At 44.1% G+C, this 21,835-nt stretch overlaps 1 protein-coding gene across 1 annotated transcript in view; it reads left to right on the top strand.

Annotated features, from left to right (window-relative positions):
• Positions 1 to 454: 454 nt before the first annotated feature.
• Positions 455 to 21,835, top strand: part of LOC123764501 (angiotensin-converting enzyme) — a 32,548-nt gene continuing 11,167 nt past the window's right edge. Inside the window, exons 1-16 of the mRNA XM_069314530.1 lie at positions 455 to 629; positions 5,418 to 5,502; positions 10,128 to 10,286; positions 11,035 to 11,131; positions 11,945 to 12,088; positions 12,411 to 12,541; positions 13,441 to 13,549; positions 14,306 to 14,403; positions 15,998 to 16,179; positions 17,729 to 17,853; positions 18,164 to 18,339; positions 18,538 to 18,743; positions 18,953 to 19,075; positions 19,864 to 20,027; positions 20,138 to 20,421; positions 21,062 to 21,220. Of these exons, the coding sequence (XP_069170631.1) occupies positions 499 to 629; positions 5,418 to 5,502; positions 10,128 to 10,286; positions 11,035 to 11,131; positions 11,945 to 12,088; positions 12,411 to 12,541; positions 13,441 to 13,549; positions 14,306 to 14,403; positions 15,998 to 16,179; positions 17,729 to 17,853; positions 18,164 to 18,339; positions 18,538 to 18,743; positions 18,953 to 19,075; positions 19,864 to 20,027; positions 20,138 to 20,421; positions 21,062 to 21,220 (2,373 nt within the window). The 5' untranslated portion in view covers positions 455 to 498. The remainder of the gene's footprint in view (positions 630 to 5,417; positions 5,503 to 10,127; positions 10,287 to 11,034; positions 11,132 to 11,944; positions 12,089 to 12,410; positions 12,542 to 13,440; positions 13,550 to 14,305; positions 14,404 to 15,997; positions 16,180 to 17,728; positions 17,854 to 18,163; positions 18,340 to 18,537; positions 18,744 to 18,952; positions 19,076 to 19,863; positions 20,028 to 20,137; positions 20,422 to 21,061; positions 21,221 to 21,835) is intronic.

Raw genomic sequence — 21,835 nt, forward strand, 5'->3', positions numbered from 1 at the left:
TCATCCCTAATTAAAAGTTTGAGGATCCACTCCACTATCCATCAGGTCAAGGGTCAACCCCTCCTTTTCACCTTTCCATCTATCCCCCGTACTCTCTCTCTGCCGTCTGGAGGCAGGGGACGGCAGGGGAAGGCAGGGAAAGGCAGGTGGAGGCAGGGGACGGCAGGTGTAAGCAGGGGAAGGCAGGGGGAGGTAGAGGACGGCAGGGGGTGGCAGAGGATGTCAGGGGACGGCAGGTGTAAGCAGGGGACGGCAGGTGGAGGCAGGGGACGACAGGTGGAGGCAGGAGGCGGCAGGGGACGGCAGGGGACGGCAAGTGTAAGCAGGGGACGGCCGGGGAAGGCAGGGGACGACAGGGAAAGGGAGATGGAGGCAGGTGGAGGCAGGGGGCGACAGCGGGCGGGGGAGGGGGGGGGGGCAGCGTTATCTAAAGACTGCGTGTGGCGGAGACGGGCCGGACAAGTCCCAGCCGTCGGTCCAGACAGTCGTGTGAGGGAAATGAGGAAGATGAGTGGTAGAGTCCCGCTCCTGGCCCTGCTAGGGGCGGCCCTTCTGGCCCTCCCGGGTCTTCGGGCGCTCATCACAGACGAGAATGAAGCCAAGGAATTCATGAAGGAACTTGACGTAAGGTAAGCGAGGCAGAGATATCCCCAGGGGCCACTTATAATGCCTAACTTGAGACGTATGTTGACCACACACTAGAAGGTGAAGGAACGACGACGTTTCGGTACGTCCTGGACCATTCTCAAGTCGATTGTGCATTCTCACAATCGACTTGAGAATGGTCCAGGACGGACCGAAACGTCGTCGTCGTCCCTTCACCTTCTAGTGTGTGGTCTGGGGTCAGATTCACGAAAATACTTACGCAAATACTTACGAACGTGTACATCTTTCCTCAATCTTTGACGGCTTTGGTTACATTTATTAAACAGTTTACAAGCGTGAAAACTTGCCAATCAACTGTTGTTATTGTTATAAACAGCCTCCTGGTGCTTCGGAGCTCATTAACTGTTTAATAATTGTAAACAAAGCCGCCAAAGATTGAGAAAAGATGTACAGGTTCGTAAGTGCTTGCGTAAGTACTTTCGTGAATCTGGCCCCTGGTCAACATACTTTAGCCACGTTATTGTGACTCATTGCCTGCACATTGAGACGTATGTAAAGTTTGTTTAGCTCCAACCACTCTGGTTGGACGGTAGAGCGACGGTCTCGCTTCATGCAGGTCGGCGTTCAATCCCCGACCGTCTACAAGTGGTTGGGCACCATTCCTTTTCCCCCGTCCCATCCCAAATCCTCATCCTGACCCCTTCCCAGTGCTACATAGTCTAATAGCATGGCTCTTCCGTTCACATAATAGTTGGCTTGGCCCTTCCGTTCATAGTTCCCTTCCGTTCACTATGATATGAGAAGTTATTAGTATAAAATAAGCCCTTTTGAGAGACAACGTGAGACAGTATAATGCTGGGTAGTGTTGTACTGTTGTGGAGGCAGAGGTATGAGCAGGTATGCGATATACCTGTATAAGCAGGGGAGCTGTTACACCTGCAGCGGCAATATCTGTAGCAGCTGTATCGTCAGCAGTGGATGTACCAGCAACAGTAAGATGAGTAAGAGCAGCAACAGCAGCAACAGGAGGAGTAGGAGCAGTAGCAACAGGAACAGTAATAAAGATAGTAGCAATAAGAGGAGCAACAGAAGCATCCTCATCAACAGAACCAACAGCAGCAGCATCATAATCATTAGCAGTAACAGTAACGCAAACAGAAACAGCAGCAACAGGGCCAGAATCAACAGTAGCCACAGCACCAGGGACGAATCACCAGCAACAGAATCAGCAAATGCAGCAGTATGATATCTCATACCACACCATACATTCTGCATGGTGTGGTATGTATAGACATGTGGAAAGCAAACGTATACTCCTATATATATGTATACTACTATGTATAGACATGTGGAAAGCAAACGTCGGTAAACCACAAGATTGAGGCCTTACCGAGACGATTGGGCATGTTAAAACAAACTGAAAATAGGGAATTGACAGCAAAACAAAAGAACTTAAGAACATAAACAGAATAATTGAAACTGCAGAAGGCCTCCTGCCGGCCCATACGAGGCAGTTCCTCTTTATATAACCCGCAAACTCAGTTCCTCTTTATATAACCCGCAAACTCAGTTCCTCTTTATATAACCCGCAAACTCATTCACATACATGTCGATCCTACGCTCGAAACAACATCTCGATCTCATTCGCAAGATATTAGTACTTTCCGTTATTTAGGCTACATATGATTATCCGTGAGAAGACGCACATGTCCGCCATCCCCGTCAGAGCCCAGAGGAGCCAGAATGTATGAGAAAGTACCGCAGGTGTATTAACAGTTACTACCCGCGGGGACACAGCTATCATGCTGATGTAGGAGATGCCGTATTGGGGGGTGGTGGTGGGGGGGAGGGGCTAATCAACCACCCACGGCGCTTCATGTGATCTAATCTCACTCATAATTAGCTTAATTTTTTTGCCCTCGTTATTGGATTAGGTCAACACGGCAGCCGGTCGGCCGAGCGGACAGCACGCTGGACTTGTGATCCTGTGGTCCTGGGTTCGATCCCAGGCGCCGGCGAGAAACAACGGGCAGAGTTTCTTTCACCCTATGCCCCTGTTACCTAGCAGCAAAATAGGTACCTGGGTGTTAGTCAGCTGTCACGGGCTGCTTCCTGGGGGTGGAGGCCTGGTCGAGGACCGGGCCGCGGGGACACTAAAAGCCCCGAAATCATCTCAAGATCTCAAGATAAGAAGATAACACTGGCCCTCAGATACGACAAAACCTGTGATGACCTTTTCACAACTGTTACGTTATATCTGGTACAATCATTAGAACGTTTTTAGCCAGTATTTACTGGCTAACTCCCGGGTACTTATTTACTGCTAGATGAACAGAGGCATCAGTGGTAAGGTAACGGTGCCCAAATGTTTCTGTCCTGCCGTTGGGGATCGAATATACGACCTTGAGATCCGACTCCGTCAGCCACTACGCTTCAGGAATGACTGCTATTTTTTTTCTTTTTAGATAACTCAATGCGTGGGAGAGACTCTTTATCTTCAAAGTCATCTGAAATGAATAATTTAAATCTAGAGCGCAAATGAGCTCCAAGCTTATGTCTATAGACCACAAACAAGCTCCAAGCTTATGTCTGTGGACCACAAGCAAGCTCCAAGCTTATGTCTATAGACCACAAATGAGTTCCAAGCTTATGTCTATAGACCACAAACAAGCTCCAAGCTTATGTCTGTGGACCACAAGCAAGCTCCAAGCTTATGTCTATAGACCACAAGCAAGCTCCAAGCTTATGTCTGTGGACCACAAGCAAGCTCCAAGCTTATGTCTATAGACCACAAACAAGTTCCAAGCTTATGTCTGTAGACCACAAGCAAGCTCCAAGCTTATGTCTGTGGACCACAAGCAAGCTCCAAGCTTATGTCTATAGACCACAAGCAAGCTCCAAGCTTATGTCTATAGACCACAAACAATAGACCACAAACAAGTTCCAAGCTTATGTCTATAGACCTCAAACAAGCTCTAAGCTTAGGTGTGCCAAGCTCACACTAAACTACGCTTGTAATATTTCACGCTATTTTGTGGTTCTGGACCACGGCGAAGAAAAAAAATAGCACAGAAGGGGTGGAACCAAAGTCTTGTATTTAGGGACATAATTCGAGGCCAATTATATAGCACTTTTCCCCTGATAATCACCTTACCCTTCTCTAGATAATTGCTTTATTTTTCTCCTGATTATTACCTTAGCGGACCAATGGGCAGAGTTTCTTTCACTCTATGCTCCTGTTACCTAGCAGTAAAATAGGTACCTGGGTGTTAGTCAGCTGTCACGGGCTGCTTCCTGGGGGTGGAGGCCTGGTCGAGGACCGGGCCGCGGGGACACTAAAGCCCCGAAATCATCTCAAGATAACCTCAAGATAACCTTGGGAAAATGAAATCAGAAAAATGGGTTTACATCTATGATAATATATTGAGGTTATACAACAGGATTGAAGCCAAGTATCTGAATACCTCAAGGACATGGGTTCGATCCCAAGGTATTGCCTCAATATTTCTCAACCTTACTTCGAGACCAGATGAGGGGTTTCATAACGGTTTTTACCAGCTGTTGGTCATCAGTCTTATCTTTCTTATCTACCAGATGTGCCACATAACGCTGAGAACGATTGGAAAGATTCGTAGACAAAAAAATGACCTTTGAAATTCTTGGTTATCTCAACTTGGCCCAACCAACAACACCCTTCTGAACTGATTGGGTTACTTGGCCAGGCCAGTAGTCTCAAGGGTTCAGATTCACGAAAGCACTTACGAACCCGGGGCTAGATTCACGAAGCAGTTACGCAAGCACTTACGAACCTGTACATCTTTTCTCAATCTTTGGCGGCTTTGTTTACAATTATTAAACAGTTAATGAGCTCCGAAGCACCAGGAGGCTGTTTATAACAATAACAACAGTTGATTGGGAAGTTTTCACGCTTGTAAACTGTTTAATAAATGTAACCAAAGCCGTCAAAGATTGAGGAAAGATGTACACGTTCGTAAGTGCTTGCGTAAGTGGTTTCGTGAATCTGGTCCCTGGCTGCCAATGATCAATGCTTAAAAATGGCATTTCCATACGTAATGACATCCCATAATAGTTCAATTGAACAGTCAATTTCTCCTTTCAAAACACATCAGCAGTATTAAAAAACCAAGATTCTACAAGCCTATTTCACTTGGTATTAATTCATTAATACCAAGTTAAATTAATTCAAATAATGATGACCAGACCACACACTAGAAGATGAAGGGACGACGACGTTTCGGTCCGTCTTGGACCATTCTCAAGTCGACGTGAATCGACTTGAGAATGGTCCAGGACGGACCGAAACGTCGTCGTTCCTTCACGACGTCCCACAATAACGTCGTCCCACGTTATTGTGACTCCTCGCCTGCATATGAATTCAAATAATACTTCATTAGTGACAATATTATTTGGCACATGCAGATTCTAACAGGGACGAGTTAACGGACGATGATATTGTTAACTGCAGTCAATCAACCACTGTGAGGTACGAAACAATGTTCTTCAGCTCGATCTCTGCAGGATCGAGCTGTTAGCTCTTGCCCAATTGGCCGATAGTGCGTGCGGGGTTGAGCTTTGGCTCTTTGGTCCCGCCTCTCCACTGTCAATCAACTGGTGTACAGATTCCTGAGCCTACTGGGCTCTATCATATCTACATTTGAAACTGTGTATGGCAATGTAGATTACCGTGTGTTTGAGAGCGTGAGAATACAGTGTTGTGGATAACAGGGGGGTTCAGGTACAGTGTGGATATATAGGATGTACAGTGTAATAACTCTATAGTGTCTTTACAGATACAGTCAGCAGTGTAACCAGCAGATGGTGGCACGATGGGACTACATCACAGACGTCACCAACACTGACAAGGAGGAGGCAGCGGTCAGTATCTAACATATGTTCCATCTACACTGAAGAACTACCTAGTTCTGATCTTCCATTTACACTGAAGATCCACCTAGTTCTGACCTTCCATTTACACTGAAGATCCACCTAGTTCTGATCTTCCATTTACACTGAAGATCCGCCTAGTTCTGATCTTCCATTTACACTGAAGATCCACCTAGTTCTGATGCTTCATTTACACTGAAGATCCACCTGGTTCTGATGCTTCATTTACACTGAAGATCCACCTAGTTCTGATCTTCCATTTACACTGAAGATCCACCTAGTTCTGACCTTCCATTTACACTGAAGATCCACCTAGTTCTGATCTTCCATTTACACTGAAGATCCACCTAGTTCTGATGCTGCATTTACACTGAAGATCCACCTAGTTCTGATCTTCCATTTACACTGAAGATCCACCTAGTTCTGACCTTCCATTTACACTGAAGATCCACCTAGTTCTGATCTTCCATTTACACTGAAGATCCACCTAGTTCTGATCTTCCATTTACACTGAAGATCCACCTAGTTCTGATCTTCCATTTACACTGAAGATCCACCTAGTTCTGATCTTCCATTTACACTGAAGATCCACCTAGTTCTGATCTTCCATTTACACTGAAGATCCACCTAGTTCTGATCTTCCATTTACACTGAAGATCCACCTGGTTTCACAACTGCTAAACGTCCTGTTGCCGGCGTCAGCTGACTCATCATTTGTGTAAAATGATAATTTATCGCATCATCGTCAAGGGCATTAATACTACTTAATGTGGTACTTAAGAGGCATAAGGTATAAGCAGGCGATGAGTCACAATAACGTGGCTGAAGTATGATGACCAGACCACACACTAGAAATTGAAGAGACGACGACGTTTCGGTCCGTCCTGAACCATTCTCAAGTCGATTGTCGAATGGTTCGACTTGAGAATGGTTCAGGACGGACCGAAACGTCGTCGTCTCTTCAATTTCTAGTGTGTGGTCTGGTCATCATAAGGTATAACCTTAACCACCTGGTATTATTGGTTATATCACACTATGTGGTCGGGGGACATTGGGAAAGCTGTCAGGAAGATCTGTACATTGAAAACCGTCACGGCTATAAGTCAAACTGCCTCACATGTTGTTGTTTCAGATGGGAGTCAACTTGTAGTTGGTCATCGTGACGGGGCTGTCCCAACTGCATGGCTTTTTATGCGATTGATGACTATTTTTTTTTTTTTTTTGAGGTATATACAGGAGTTGTTACATTCTTGTAGAGCCACTAGTACGCGTAGCGTTTCGGGCTGGTCCCTGGAATACGATCCCCTGCCGCGAAGAATCGTTTTTTCATGCAAGTACACATTTTACTGTTGCGTTAAACAGAGGCTACAGTTAAGGAATTGCGCCCAGTAAATCCTCCCTGGCCAGGATACGAACCCATGACATAGCGATCGCGGAACGCCAGGCGAGTGTCTTACCACTGCACCACGGAGACTGTAAAACGGAGTTTGGGTGGTGAGGATGTGAGAGAACCACAGTTAGCAGTGCACACTGGGACTCTAGGATCGTGTATCGTAGCGAGATGCTTACGTTTAATGGTAGGATTTCCTTAACCATGTCTTCAAATGTTGAGGAGGAGAGGAAGGGTGATAGTGCCACCTTGGCCGATATCGCACGGTCTGAGGGCTTCAAGAGCCTCGAACCCTGGAACCCCCACGGGTGTGTGAGGCTCACACGTGGGTAGTTTGAACTCTTGGGATAGCCAGAGATAGGTTGAGCCTGGGGAGGGATAATTACCTGGCGAAAAGGTCAAAAAGCTTGTGAGAATCCATGCCTCCAGTCATGTCATCCAGCGTCATTAGGTTCGTGATTTTCATGCCAATGATTTTGACGACGGAGTTCGATTCGAGAAGAGCTCCGAGGAGGGTGCTGTCCACGGTACTAATTATGCCAACTTAAGGCATGATTTTTTTTGTTAATGTATGACGTTAGAATTGAAGAGTATTCCACATATGGAATAGATTCACAGTGAAAATTATTTAGATTAAACATATCTGTTGTTCAGAATATATGTAGAAAGACTTAAATACAAGAACGAACAATAAAAAGGACAAAATAAATTCATTCGAACACTAAATTGCTACAATATAAATAAAACTTTTAAAACACAATTTTGTCAAATGCAAATTTATGTGAATTCAGGGGTTTGAATACCATTTAAGAGTCTCCATTTGGTTTGAATTTAAGTGTTCAAGTATAGCACTATCTTCCACACTCTCTCATACTCGACCTTATTAAAGTCGTCATTTTAGCCTCTAAATTTTCCGTCTCTCTGTCTAGATATAACTGCGACCTGTGATAAGATTCTCTGAAGAGGGTTTTTATCGTATGTTATCTGAGTGCTGGGTTAATATCTCTCTCTCTCTCTGCTATACTCGTTACGTCGAGTGACGGCGATTATAGAACCGTCACCTCCACTCTAGTGACGGTAACTAGAGCAGGGTTCCGTCACCTCCACTCTTGTGACGGTAGAGCATTAGATTACTCTAGAATTCTAGAGTAGCTAGAGCAGGGTTCCGTCACCTCCACTCTAGTGACGGTAACTAGAACATTAGATTACTCTAGAGTTCTAGAGTAGCTAGAGCAGGGTTCCGTCACCTCCACTCTTGTGACGGTAACTAGAGCATTAGATCACTCTAGAGTTCTAGAGTAGCTAGAGCAGGGTTCCGTCACCTCCACTCTAGTGACGGTAGAGCATTAGATTACTCTAGAGTTCTAGAGTAGCTAGAGCAGGGTTCCGTCACCTCCTCTAATGTAACGGTGACTAATAATAAAACTCCTCTAATTCATATAACAAAAAAAATTACACAAGCGGATTGGAAAACAAAGTTTTTTGGGCATATAAAGCCAATTAAATAAATAATATAGACGACCTCCATGTCTATAATAATTTTTGTTTACCATATGATTTATTCGCTATTATGTAACCCCGTTACAACGCATGAAAAACTCTCTCTACTGCGCGACCCTCATTTAACATAAACCCAAGATAACGGAGTCGTTCCTCAATTACTATATTATGTAATTACCGCTAAAGAAAAGCTTAATTACCCCCTAGCAGTTTAACAACGATGCTCGAGCCAGCGACCAATCAGCTTGTTGGATCATTAACATCAACAATCGGTTCATTGTTAGATTGACGTCATTTGTCCTAATTGGCTCAGGAGGTATATATATATATATATATATATATATGTCGTACCTAGTAGCCAGAACGCACTTCTCATCCTACTATGCAAGGCCCGATTTGCCTAATAAGCCAAGTTTTCATGAATTAATTGCTTTTCGACTACCTAACCTACCTAACCTAACCTAACCTAACTTTTTCAGCTACCTAACCTAACCTAACCTATAAAGATAGGTTAGGTTAGGTTAGGTAGGGTTGGTTAGGTTCGGTCATATATCTACGTTAATTTGAACTCCAATAAAAAAAATTGACCTCATACATAATGAAATGGGTAGATTTATCATTTCATAAGAAAAAAGTTAGAGAAAATATATTAATTCAGGAAAACTTGGCTTATTAGGCAAATCGGGCCTTGCATAGTAGGCTGAGAAGTGAGTTCTGGCTACTAGGTACGACATATATATATATATATATATATATATATATATATATATATATATATATATGTCTTTTCAGTGTAATTAAAAAAGCAGGATTATAATTATATATCTCACAGGTTCATGGGTAAATGTTTGTTTCTCTCGGTGCGAAAACTGATGTTTAGAGACTCGTATGGAATAGTTTAGATGAGTGATCGTTGACGCGAAGTCGAATTATTCCTGATTTGGCGGTCATTTTCGCGTTTCCGCGATTTGGCGGTCATTCTGCCGGGCAAAGTCAATATTTGGCGGGAACTGTGCTAAGATTCGTCAATATTTTACGGTCACTGTGCTAAGATTCGTCAATATTTAGCGTTCACTGTGCTAAGATTCGTCAATATTTAGCGTTCACTGTGCTAAGATTCGTCAATATTTAGCGGGAACTTAGTTGTGCGTTTTCAGTATTTGCGAAGACAATCTATGATAACCTAATAGATACACTAATAAAGATACACTAATGTATCACTGACAAAAATAAAAACCATTCCTGCTGTAGCGAACAGTGAAGTCAACCATTTATAGCAGTGACGTCATCTATATACCAGTGACGTTATTGCCATATCAAAAACATTACGCCCCGCTACGCAGAAGTGACGTCATCCACTCAAAATAATAGAATAAGCTTGAGCCGGAAGTTAGGATGCAGAAACATTAAGAACACTTATGAAATGAGAATTGTTTCAAACACCTCCTTGTGAGGCCTCCCTCATAGTCCAGATGTGAGAGCGAGAGAGAGAGAGAGCGAGAGAGAGAGAGAGAGAGAGAGAGAGAGAGAGAGAGAGAGAGAGAGAGAGAGAGAGAGAGCGAGAGAGAGAGAGAGAGAGAGAGCGAGAGAGAGAGAGAGAGAGAGAGAGAGAGAGAGAGAGAGAGAGAGAGAGAGAGAGAGAGAGAGAGAGAGAGAGAGAGAGAGAGAGAGATCAACTCTCCTATAGGATTAGAGAAGGAAGAACTGATGTGTATGCTTGCCACAGAACGCGGCCTCGGTGCAGTACATGACCTTCCAAGGGGAGGCGGCCGTCAACTGCTCTGAGTACGACTACAGCGGCTTCATCGACATTGAGCTGTATCGACGGTTCCGATTCCTCTCCAAGAAAGGACCTGGGGCGCTGCAACCCGATGACCTCACGCAGGTAAGGAGTTTCAACACACACAAACAAATCAAATATTGCCATATGCTCATTACGGGCTCACCATAGCCCGTGCTACATGGACACTTCATTCTGAGTAACTAAATCTAAAATATTAGCTCACTACGGCTACGTACTGAATAAGTGGATTAATTTGATATATCATCCGCTTAGCTAATATGAACTCTGCTTCAACACACACAAACAAATTAAATATTGCCATATGCTCATTACGGGCTCACCATAGCCCGTGCTACATGGACACTTCGTTCTGAGTAACTAAATCTAAAATATTAGCTCACTACGGCTACGTACTGAATAAGTGGATTAATTTGATATATCATCCGCTTAGCTAATATGAACTCTGCTAGCTTGAACAGTGTTCAGACATCCTACCATTAAGTTAAATCAAGACAAAGGCCCGTCGGGATCACAACGTGACAAAGTCAACATTAAAATGGTCTTCGGTAGTCACGATACAAGCTGATCAAAATATAATTTTTTTTGTCCTAGCAGTTCTTGCTTACCCAACCACTTAGGCTGGACGGTAGAGCGACGGTCTTGCTTCATGCAGGTCGGCGTTCAATCCCCGACCGTCCAAGTGGTTGGGCATCATTCCTTCCCCCCGTCCCATCCCAAATCCTTATCCTGACCCTTTCCCAGTGCTATATAGTCGCAATGGCTTGGTACTTTCCCCTGATAGCTACCTACCTTCTCTGCAAGGAATAATGCCGTGTTTTCCTTTCCGTAGTACAAAGCCTTGCAGGCCAACATGGAGACCATCTATAGCACAGCGACCATATGTGATTACCACGACCAGACCAAGTGTGACCTGATCCTCGAGCCGGGTAAGTCTTCAAGTCTACTACCCTGGGGCCAGATTCACGAAAGCACTTACGCAAGCACTAACGAATGTATACATCTTTCCTCAATCTTTGACGGCTTTGGTTACATTTAATAAACAGTTTACAAGCATGAAAACTTCCCATTCAACTGTTGGTATTGTTATAAACAGCCTCCTGGTGCTTCGGAGCTCATTAACTGTTTAATAATTGGAAACAAAGCCGCCAAAGATTGAGAAAAAATGTACAGGTTCGTAAGTGCTTGCGTAAGTGTTTTCGTGAATCGGGCCCCAGGCTTATCCTTACTGGAGTATGTTACCCGACTCAAACTAGATAAGTCTTCAGGTCTATGAAGCTCCCTGGCCTACCCATGCTGGCGTAAGTGACCTGACTTTCCAGCCAGAGATCTTTTAGATTCAGCTGCTCTAAAGTCACTCTGGCTGGAAAGTCAGGTCACCTACGCCAGCATGGGTGGGCCATGCTGGCCTATCCATCTGAATTAACAAGAAAGAGCTTTGAACTCTTTGCTCTGGATGGGTTTCCATAACCTGACTCGATTATAGGCTTGTGGGAAGTACGTATACATGACTCAGATGGGAAATTATTCACTTTGCATATACAAAAAGTTATTCATGAAAGAGGGTGAATTTTTTTTATCTCAAATGAATCTCCTTATCACCGCTGAAAGCAATCAGGATTTTAACAAGAGAGTAGTTATTTTTCTCTTTGGCGGGAAGTTGCAATGGTTATCCCTCTTTCATCCTTCTCTCCCATAATCCCCTTCTTAATCCATCTCTCCCATGTCTAACTCCCCCACAGACATTGAAGCCATCATGGCCTCGTCAGAGGACTGGGATGAGCTGCGTTATACATGGGAACAATGGCGGGAGAACACCGGCAAGCTTATGAGAGATGACTTCGTCAGCTTTGTTGAACTCTCCAACCAGGCCGCCGTGCTCGATGGTCAGTCAGGCGCTACGAAGCCCACTATGCTAGTCTTACATTCTTACATTCTCCTGCCTCTTGGGTTTAAGAGTTTAAATGTAAGAGTTTAAATATACATGAATTCAAATAATACTTCATTAGTGCCAATATTATTTGGCACATGCAGATTCTAATAGGGACGAGTTAACGGACGATGATATTGTTAACTGCAGTCAATCAACCACTGCGAGGTACGAAACAATGTTCTTCAGCTCGATCTCTGCAGGATCGAGCTGTGTGAAAATACATGTGTGAAAAGTACATATTGTATAAAGGTACATGTACATTTTACAATCAACAGGGTTCGACAACACAGGCTCCTACTGGCTCAGCCCCTACACGGTCGACACCCGCGAAGCTGAAGCTTTCACCGGAGGAGCGACCCTCGACCAGCACGGGTTCAGGGATATGGCCGACTCTGTCTGGCAGGAGGTACGTGGGCCCCCCTTTCCCCCTGAGACTGGTAGACATGAGGCAGGTGGCGCTGTGGCTGCTGCCAGGTGTGGCCTGTGGGTTATGTGAGTGTGGGAAGTAGGAGGAAAGGGGTTGGAGTGTGGAATGTGTATCATAGGATTGGGTTGAAAGCTGTTCAATAGCTGGTGTTGTGGGGAGAGCAGATGAGGTTGTGTGTGGGAGATGAGGGAGATTATGTGACGCGATGACAGGTTTTTTGTTGAGATGACTAAGGTTATGTGGGAAGATTATTGAAGTTCTATGTTGAGATGCTGTCGGAACTGCTTGATGCTAAGATATTAGGGAAGCGGATGGGGTATAATTTTTTGAGATAAGAGGGCGAGATGGCGTTAGCAGGATGCTGGTGGCAGGGTCTTGATCTTGAAAAAAAGCGTTAAGACATTACGACTATAAAGCACTTGGATAAGATCAGAATAGTTACTGTGATATACAAAACAGTAGACCGGAGTGTGTAGGTGTAAGCCAGATTGATTGATAGATGATTGATAAAGATTAAGCCACCCAAGAGGTGGCACGGGCATGAATAGCCCGTAAGTGGTGGCCCTTTTGAGCCATTACCAGTATCAAGAGCTGATACTGGATATCTGTGGAGGTGCGACTGCACCCTGCGTGACGGGAGATGTCTCCCGTGTGTAAGCCAGATCAATATCAACAGTTCAACGATCTGAGAAAATTAATGTTGAATTTTCTTGTATTAAGTTATAATTTGAGAGGAATATCACATGTAACATTTAGATATTATCTTCACATATAACATTGACAAATTAATATTAGTTCTGAGAAATGCAAATATTTCTAGTCAACATAAAATTTTGTGAAGGGTTCGTGTTTTTTTTTTACCTGTACGTGTTCAACAGGTCTCTGAACAACTCTACAAGAAGCTCCACGCCTACGTCAGGATGCGTCTTCAGGAGGTTTATGTGGATAAAATCGATCCAACTGGACCTATCCCATCTCACATCCTAGGTCAGTGACCTATCCCATCTCACATCCTAGGTCAGTGACCTATCCCTTCTCACATCCTAGGTCAGTGGCACGAATATCCTTAACTTATATAGTCATAAGCGAAGGCTCAGAAGATCTAGTTACAGCCTCGCTCCTGTGCCAGGTAAGTCCACTACGGGCTCACCATAGCCCGTGCTACTTGACCCGCTCCTGTGCCAGCAAAGTCCACTACGGGCTCACCATAGCCCGTGCTACTTGACCCGCTCCTGTGCCAGCTAAGTCCACTACGGGCTCACCATAGCCCGTGCTCCTTGCCCCGCTCCTGTGCCAGGTAAGTCCACTACGGGCTCACCATAGCCCGTGCTACTTGCCCCGCTCCTGTGCCAGGTAAGTCCACTACGGGCTCACCATAGCCCGTGCTACTTGCCCCGCTCCTGTGCCAGGTAAGTCCACTACGGGCTCACCATAGCCCGTGCTACTTGACCCGCTCCTGTGCCAGCTAAGTCCACTACGGGCTCACCATAGCCCGTGCTACTTGGAACTTTTTTGTTCCCAGTAGCTGAATCAACAACAACAGCTCTGAGGGTAGTTAGTATATTACCCAAAAGGCGACCAATTCCACACAAGTCTGTTGTTGTTGTTGTTTTAGATTTAGTTACTGAGAACGAAATGTCCATGTAGCACGGGCTATGGTGATCCCGTAACCACACAAGTCCTCAAGGACCTGTTTTTAAATGACTGTTTCACACCCCCCCCTCATCAGACTCTTTCCCACAGGTGACATGTGGGCTCAGGACTGGTCGAACATCGCTCGCCATGTTATGCCTTTCCCAGAGATGCCGACATTTGACGTCACCAACAGCATGGTGAAAAATGTACGTAGGTAAAATGAACGTACGGTGTATGTACGTACGTAAGTACGTAGGTACGTAGGTACGTAGGTACGTACGTACCTACACCGTTCAGGGGTATGGCAACCCATCCTCCTGCTTAGATAGTACTTATTGTGACAGTTGTCAACAGTCACGAATTCGTACGTACTTAGATTTTAGATAGTAGTATACTGCCTAGTTAGGAATTCTTTAATTAAATTAAGCTAAAATACAAACTTATATATTCTTAGGCCTAGTATAGTACACATATGTACTATATTAGGCCTCAGATATCATGTATTAGGCCTCAAATATCATGTATTAGACCTCAAATATCATGTATTAGGCCTCAAATATCATGTATTAGACCTCAAATATCATATATTAGGCCTCAAATATCAGGTATTAGGCCTCAAATATCAGGTATTAGGCCTCAAATATCAGGTATCAGGCCTCAAATATCAGGTATTAGGCCTCAAATATCAGGTATTAGGCCTCAAATATCATGTATTAGACCTCAAATATCATATATTAGGCCTCAAATATCCTATATTAGGCCTCAAATATCAGGTATTAGGCCTCAAATATCATGTATTAGACCTCAAATATCATATATTAGGCCTCAAATATCCTATATTAGGCCTCAAATATCAGGTATTAGGCCTCAAATATCAGGTATTAGACCTCAAATATCATATATTAGGCCTCAAATATCCTATATTAGGCCTCAAATATCAGGTATTAGGCCTCAAATATCAGGTATTAGGCCTCAAATATCAGGTATTAGGCCTAGGGAGGTTAGGTTAGTTTATCAAAGCAACACAAGTAAAAAAAATAGTTTACCCAGTTTTGCCTAACTCAATAGTTAAATTTTCTACTTTCTAATTCCGTTTTACGTCGGTATATATATATATATATATATATATATATATATATATATATATATATATATATATATATATATATATATATATATATATATATATATATATATATATATACACACACTATGGTCCACCTCGTTACTATTAGTACTATCAAAACATGACGATAGGCTGACTATTGTGGTATTCGAGGGGGGCTGTCTCACCCCCCCCTCCCACCCCCTCCGTAGACAGGCTTTTATCTCATATAAAGATATCTCTCTTTTTTTTATAGATAATTTAAAAAAAAAAAGTTCTAAGCATTTTCTCTTTTTTCTTCAATGTGAAAACAATGATGTAATACATTATGATTATTGCTAAACATTTTCAGTTTTAATATATATTAAAAATTATATGTTGTTTTTATGATAAAATATTTAGATATTTCATGCCATTTCAACATTGCATTTACTTTTAAAAGCTTAAAAGGGGAATATAATCTTTTAAATCTTAGAAAATATATGGAATTTTTGTGAGATCATTTAGAAAATAATCCCCCAAAAACATTGAATGAAAATATTCATATATAAGAGAACTGAATAACTATGTATCTTGAGGTTATCTTGATTTTATCTTGAGATGATTTCGGGGCTTTAGTGTCCCCGCGGCCCGGTCCTCGACCAGTATGTATAATGAAGAATGAAAATAACATTCTCCCTTGTCCTCTGGCTCAGGGCTGGGACATACAGAAGATGTTCCTGGCGGCAGAGGATTTCTTCAGGAGTATCGACCTTTTCGACATGACCCAGACCTTCTGGGACAAGAGTGTCATTAACCAGACAGCCTGGGGCAAGATCATGCTATGTCACGCCTCAGCCGAAGACTTCTGTCTGGGACCAGAAGGCGATGATTACAGGTATTGAGAGTGATGATTTCAGGTAGAGGAAGTGATAATTATAGGTACAGAATGTGATGATTACAGGTACAGAAGGTGACGATCAACAAACAGAAAACGGAGGTGATATAGTTACATTAGTTTGGTTTCCAAACAAAATGATACAGTATACACCTGACTAAGGAATCTGTATGACGTGTTGTTCAGTTTTTTACACGAGTTATCATTGGTCAAACACCTGACTTTCTTGACCAGACCACACACTAGAAAGTGAAGGGACGACGACGTTTCGGTCCGTCCTGGACCATTCTCAAGCCACAATCGACTTGAGAATGGTCCAGGACGGGCCGAAACGTCGTCGTCCCTTCACCTTCTAGTGTGTGGTCTGGTCAAACGTTAATGGATGGTACTCTTAGAGACGATATATATATATATATATATATATATATATATATATATATATATATATATATATATATATATATATATATATATATATATATATATATGCGAACAAGCCTGAATGTGGGTGGTTCAAATAGCCTCGGCTATCACCTCATTATGTCCGGTCGTGATGGTCAAGTGGATTAAGGCGTCTTGTACATACCAGTTGCGTTTGCTCCTGGGAGTATGGGTTCGAGTCACTTCTGGGGTGTGAGTTTTCAGTTATATATATATATATATATATATATACAAGAGATCTTACATTCTTGTAAAGCCACTAATACGCATAGAGTTTCGGGCAGGTCCTTAATCTTATTTTTTCCCTGGAATACGACGCGCCAAGTCGCTTAACAGTCAGGTACCCATTTACTGCTGGGTGAACAGATGCTACAATTAGGGATTGGCGCCCAGTCAATCCTCCCTGGCCAGGATACAAACCCAGGCCAAAGTATTCATGAAGCGCCGGGCGAGTGCTTTACCACTGTGCCACGAGAACTGCTTGCATTTAGTGTTCTTTAAGATGGCGGATATCAAAGTTCTTAAGAGTTTAAGATGATGGATGCTTCAAATCTTTTGCTGCACTTATTCTTACCTTGCGGTTACTTTGAGATGATTTCGGGGCTCAAAGTCCTTGTGGCCCGGTCCTCGACTCGGCCTCCTCGTTGCCGGTCTGGTCAACCAGGCTGTTTGACGCGGCTGCTCGCAGTCTGATATATGATTCACAGCCTGGTTGATCAGGGTCTTAATGACAACTTCGATATATTGACTGTGGACAACTGCGATTGTGCCTTATGATGCAAGATGAGGGCTGTGTGCGCGTGCTGGTGTGTGTGGAGAGAGAGAGAGAGAGAGAGAGAGAGAGAGAGAGAGAGAGAGAGAGAGAGAGAGAGAGAGAGAGAGAGAGAGAGAGAGAGAGACAGAGAGAAAGAGAAAGAGAGAGAGAGACAGAGAGAAAGAGAAAGAGAGAGAGAGAGACAGAGAGAAAGAGAAAGAGAGAGAGAGAAAGAGAGAGAGCGAGAGAAAAAGAAAGAGAGAAAGAGAAAGAGAAAGAGAGAGAGAGAGAGAGAGAGTGAGAGAGAGAAAGGTTTCATGCATTCCTGAGTGAACACTTTATCTTCAATTGCAGGATCAAGATGTGTACTGAGGTCAACATGGTTGACCTGGTGACCGTACACCACGAGATGGGTCACATCGAGTACTTCATGGCCTACAAGAACGAACCGCTCGTCTTCAGAGACTCTGCCAATCCAGGTAAACTGCTTGGAACCAATCTTTGATTGGTTGTTGCATACGGGTCTTCAGTTCCTGTGTGGACCGTTGTAGTCCTGCTTTTGTTATGGCAACTATCTTCCTCGCGGCCATGATGTAATATACATCGAGGCTTCATGCAGGTCGGCGTTCAATCCCCAACCGTCAAAGTGGTTGGGAAACATTCCTTTTCCCCCCCCGTCCCAAATCATTATCCTGACCCCTTCAAACAGCCATATAATCACAATAGCTTGGCGCTTTCTCGTAGCACCCGTCCCTTCGATATATATAATTTTTTTTCTCCCTGGTACAGGTTTTCACGAAGCTATTGGTGACTTAATTGCTCTGTCGATGTCAACCCCGAAGCACCTGGAGGAGGTGCTGGGCCTCACCCCAGATAACGGCACCTCCTCCACCCGGCTCGATCCCCGCTACACTGACGACGAGAAGCGGGATCTTAACTTCCTCATGAAGATGGCGCTGGAGAAGGTCAGATATCTTGGGTTATAGAGTTTTTACGTTATCATTTTGTGGTCTTTGGCATATCTGCGGTGTTTTCGTGCTTATGGCTGTTACCGTTACCTCCTCTCTCTCGCTATCTGTGTCTCGTTACCTCTCTGTGTCTCATTATCTCTCTGTGTCTCGCTACATTTCGATGTCTCGCTAACTTTGCCTCGCTGTCCTCAGATTGCGTTCTTGCCCTTCGGTTACCTGATCGACAACTATCGGTGGGGCGTGTTTGATGGGTCCATCCCCTTTGAAGAGTTGAATGCTGGCTGGTGGAACCTGAGGGAGACGCTCCAGGGCGTCACGCCCCCAGCAGGACCTCGGGGAGAGGAGTACTTCGACCCAGGAGCCAAATATCACGTTCCGGCAAACGTCCCCTACATCAGGTAGCGACAGAGTCCTCCAGTTGTTCGTTCACTGAATACACTAAGACAAAGGCTTTGCTTGTACACTGTAAGACAAAGGCCTTGTTGCCCCTCTATTCTCTTCTCCGCATCTCTTCTGTCCTTCTCAAGTCCTGTATCTTCCCATTTCTGATACCTGTTTTTTTCCGTTTTTTTTTTAACTTTGTACCGCTTCTGAACTCCCTTTACAGGTACTTCGTGAGCTTCATCGTACAGTTTCAGTTTCACGCACACCTGTGTGAAGCTGCCGGCCACACCGGCCCCCTCCACACCTGCGATATCTATAACAACACTGCAGCGGGCGACATCCTCAGGTCAGCCTCTTCTTGATTCCCTTTGATCCGTGCTACTTTTGGGGGGTGTTTAATGATACGATGTTTTGCATACTGCTTCGTTGAGGCGTTCTATACGTGTATCAGGTGTGTTGTTTCATGTTAGTGTGTTCCGGGGAAGGTTTTAGTGCTCTAGTGGTTCTATTAAATCTATAGAAGAATCCTCACTTGCCCAATATATTCTCCTGGTTGCCGGGGGAGCTCTGAGTGACTGGTTACTCATTTAACTGAACCTTCGTCCAGCAGAGGTTTCACCAATCAGAGCCCTCAGCAACAGTTTTCTTACCAATCAGAGCCCTCAGCAGCAGTTTTCTTACCAATCAGAGCCCTCAGCAGCAGTTTTCTTACCAATCAGAGCCCTCAGCAGCAGTTTTCTTACCAATCAGAGCCCTCAGCAGCAGTTTTCTTACCAATCAGAGCCCTCAACCAGCAAAGTTTTCTCCCCTCAGTGCACTCAGCCAATAGAATTTTCACCACTCAGAGGCCTTAGTCAGTAGAGTTTTTTTTCCACTCAGAGCCGCCAACCAGCAGAGCTAATTATCGTAACAGTTACATATAACGTTTATAGTCGATATATGCCTAACATTCACTCACCAGAACCTTCACCAAAGCAAAAAAACCTTCACCTTAGAGAACCCCTTCCACAGAAGAACCTTTAAAAACCCCCCACAGTCAAGAAGTAGTATCTTAACCCAATAGATTTTCTATAGTTGCGTGAACCCACTTGAGTCTTTAGTCAAGTACCCACTGAGACCTGACCTCATCAACAGGAGCGCCTTGGAGAAGGGCTTCTCGGAGCCCTGGCCCAAAGTTCTGGGCGAACTTGGAGGATCGACAGACATGAGTTCTCAGCCAATTATAGATTACTTCGCGCCTCTGATACAGTACTTGGACCAAGCGCTGCTGGAGACCAACCAATGCATTGGCTGGGGAGGTTAGTATAAGTTTTTTTTTTATATAGACAGGCTTAAAAAATATGCTAGGAAATAATAATGTTATTTATATTGGCTTTTAAAACACGTTATAATTAACTATTGTCTTCAGATGACTGCTCTTTTATGCACGATGACGAAGCCGAAGCTTCAACAACGGATTCAAACAACTTTGAAACAACGACGATTAGTTCAACTGAGAACACGGACGAGATAACGGCAGAAACGAGTAGTTCGGCGCCAGAAACGACGACAATGGACCCCAGGAACGACGAGGAGTTGGCTCAGGCAGCCATGGAGGACATGAACGCCAACATGACGCAACTAGTGCGTCACGCAACAGAGGTAGACTGGCTCTACTACACTGATGTTAGCGATGACCACGCTGCCGCCTCGGTGAGTCAAAGCGAACCTGACAGTCCTTTGTCATCAGTCAAGATAAAGTGTAATTAGGGTCACTTTTGATGAGTTTTCTTCACTTTACGATGAGTGGTGACACTTCACTCAGCTATGTGAAATGTTTATATTTTTTCTAATCATTAATTCATGTTTATTCTGTTGATATGTTCAAAACTGATTGTGTATTCTGTTGGCGGGGGTCGAGTTTCGACTCTATATTTCAGCTCCTAAAGTCAACTCGTGTATTGTTATTCACTCTAAATGTCTATCATACATTTCAATGTACTGAAGACTCCTTCCCCCACTTCACTTTTGAGTGCGTTCACTATGACAGTGAATAAATTCTTTTCTAATGTTCCTTAGGTCAACTTGGGTACTAAGTAATCTACCTGTGTTTCTTCCTGTGACATCCATACTCAAATAATCCGTCGCTGATTGGTCTATCAACTCCAACCTTGATAACTATGTATGCGGTAATCATGTCTCCCTAAGCACTTTTTGCCTTTCAGTGACGTTATGTTTAGTTCCATTAGCCGCTCATAAGTCAGACATAAAAGTGATATATCTATTTTAATAAATCCTCTTCGAGAGCACGAAAAGGGTGAATTTGGTTTTGACTGCTTGTCGTTAATCGCAGAACGACGCCTGGATAACGGTGAGCCAGTCGTTCAACGCCTACCACGAGAGCGTTATCTCCTACTTCAACTATTCCACGTTCAACGACTCGCTTCGACGACAGTTTCAGCTCCAGAAGAACCTGGGAACGGCCGCTCTCAACGACACCCAATTGACCAAGGTGAGTTTGCCGCTCTCGGTCGCAGGTTCGAATCCTCGTCACGGCCCTTGTGGATTTGTTCATTTACCGTCATATTCTCCACGCGACGACTTCTTGAGGTTATCTTGAGGTTATCTTGAGGTTATCTTGAGGTTATCTTGAGGTTATCTTGAGGTTATCTTGAGGTTATCTTGAGATAATTTCGGGGCTTTTTTTTAGTGTCCCTGCGGCCCGGTCCTCGACCAGGCCTCCACCCCAGGAAGCATCCCGTGACAGCTGACTAACACCCAGGTACCTATTTTACTGCTAGGTAACAGGGACATAGGGTGAAAGAAACGCTGCCCATTGTTTCTCGCCGGCGTCCGGGATCGAACCCGGGACCACAGGATCACAAATCCAGCGTGCTGTCCGCTCGGCCGACCGGCTCCCCTGACCGACTTCGCGAATGAAGTTGACCAGACCACACACTAGAAGGTGAAGGGACGACGACGTTTTGGTCCGTCCTGGACCATTCTCAAGACGATTTTCGTGAATGAAGGAGATGATAATGACGATTGAACATGATGATATATGAACACGACTTCGTGGTTAAGTGATGCCTCAGTCTCAGAGAAGAAAAAAAATGGCACTCGAGAG

The sequence above is a fragment of the Procambarus clarkii genome, chromosome 79 (assembly GCF_040958095.1).
Source record: "Procambarus clarkii isolate CNS0578487 chromosome 79, FALCON_Pclarkii_2.0, whole genome shotgun sequence".
In the NCBI taxonomy this organism is placed as follows: Eukaryota; Metazoa; Arthropoda; class Malacostraca; order Decapoda; family Cambaridae; genus Procambarus; species Procambarus clarkii.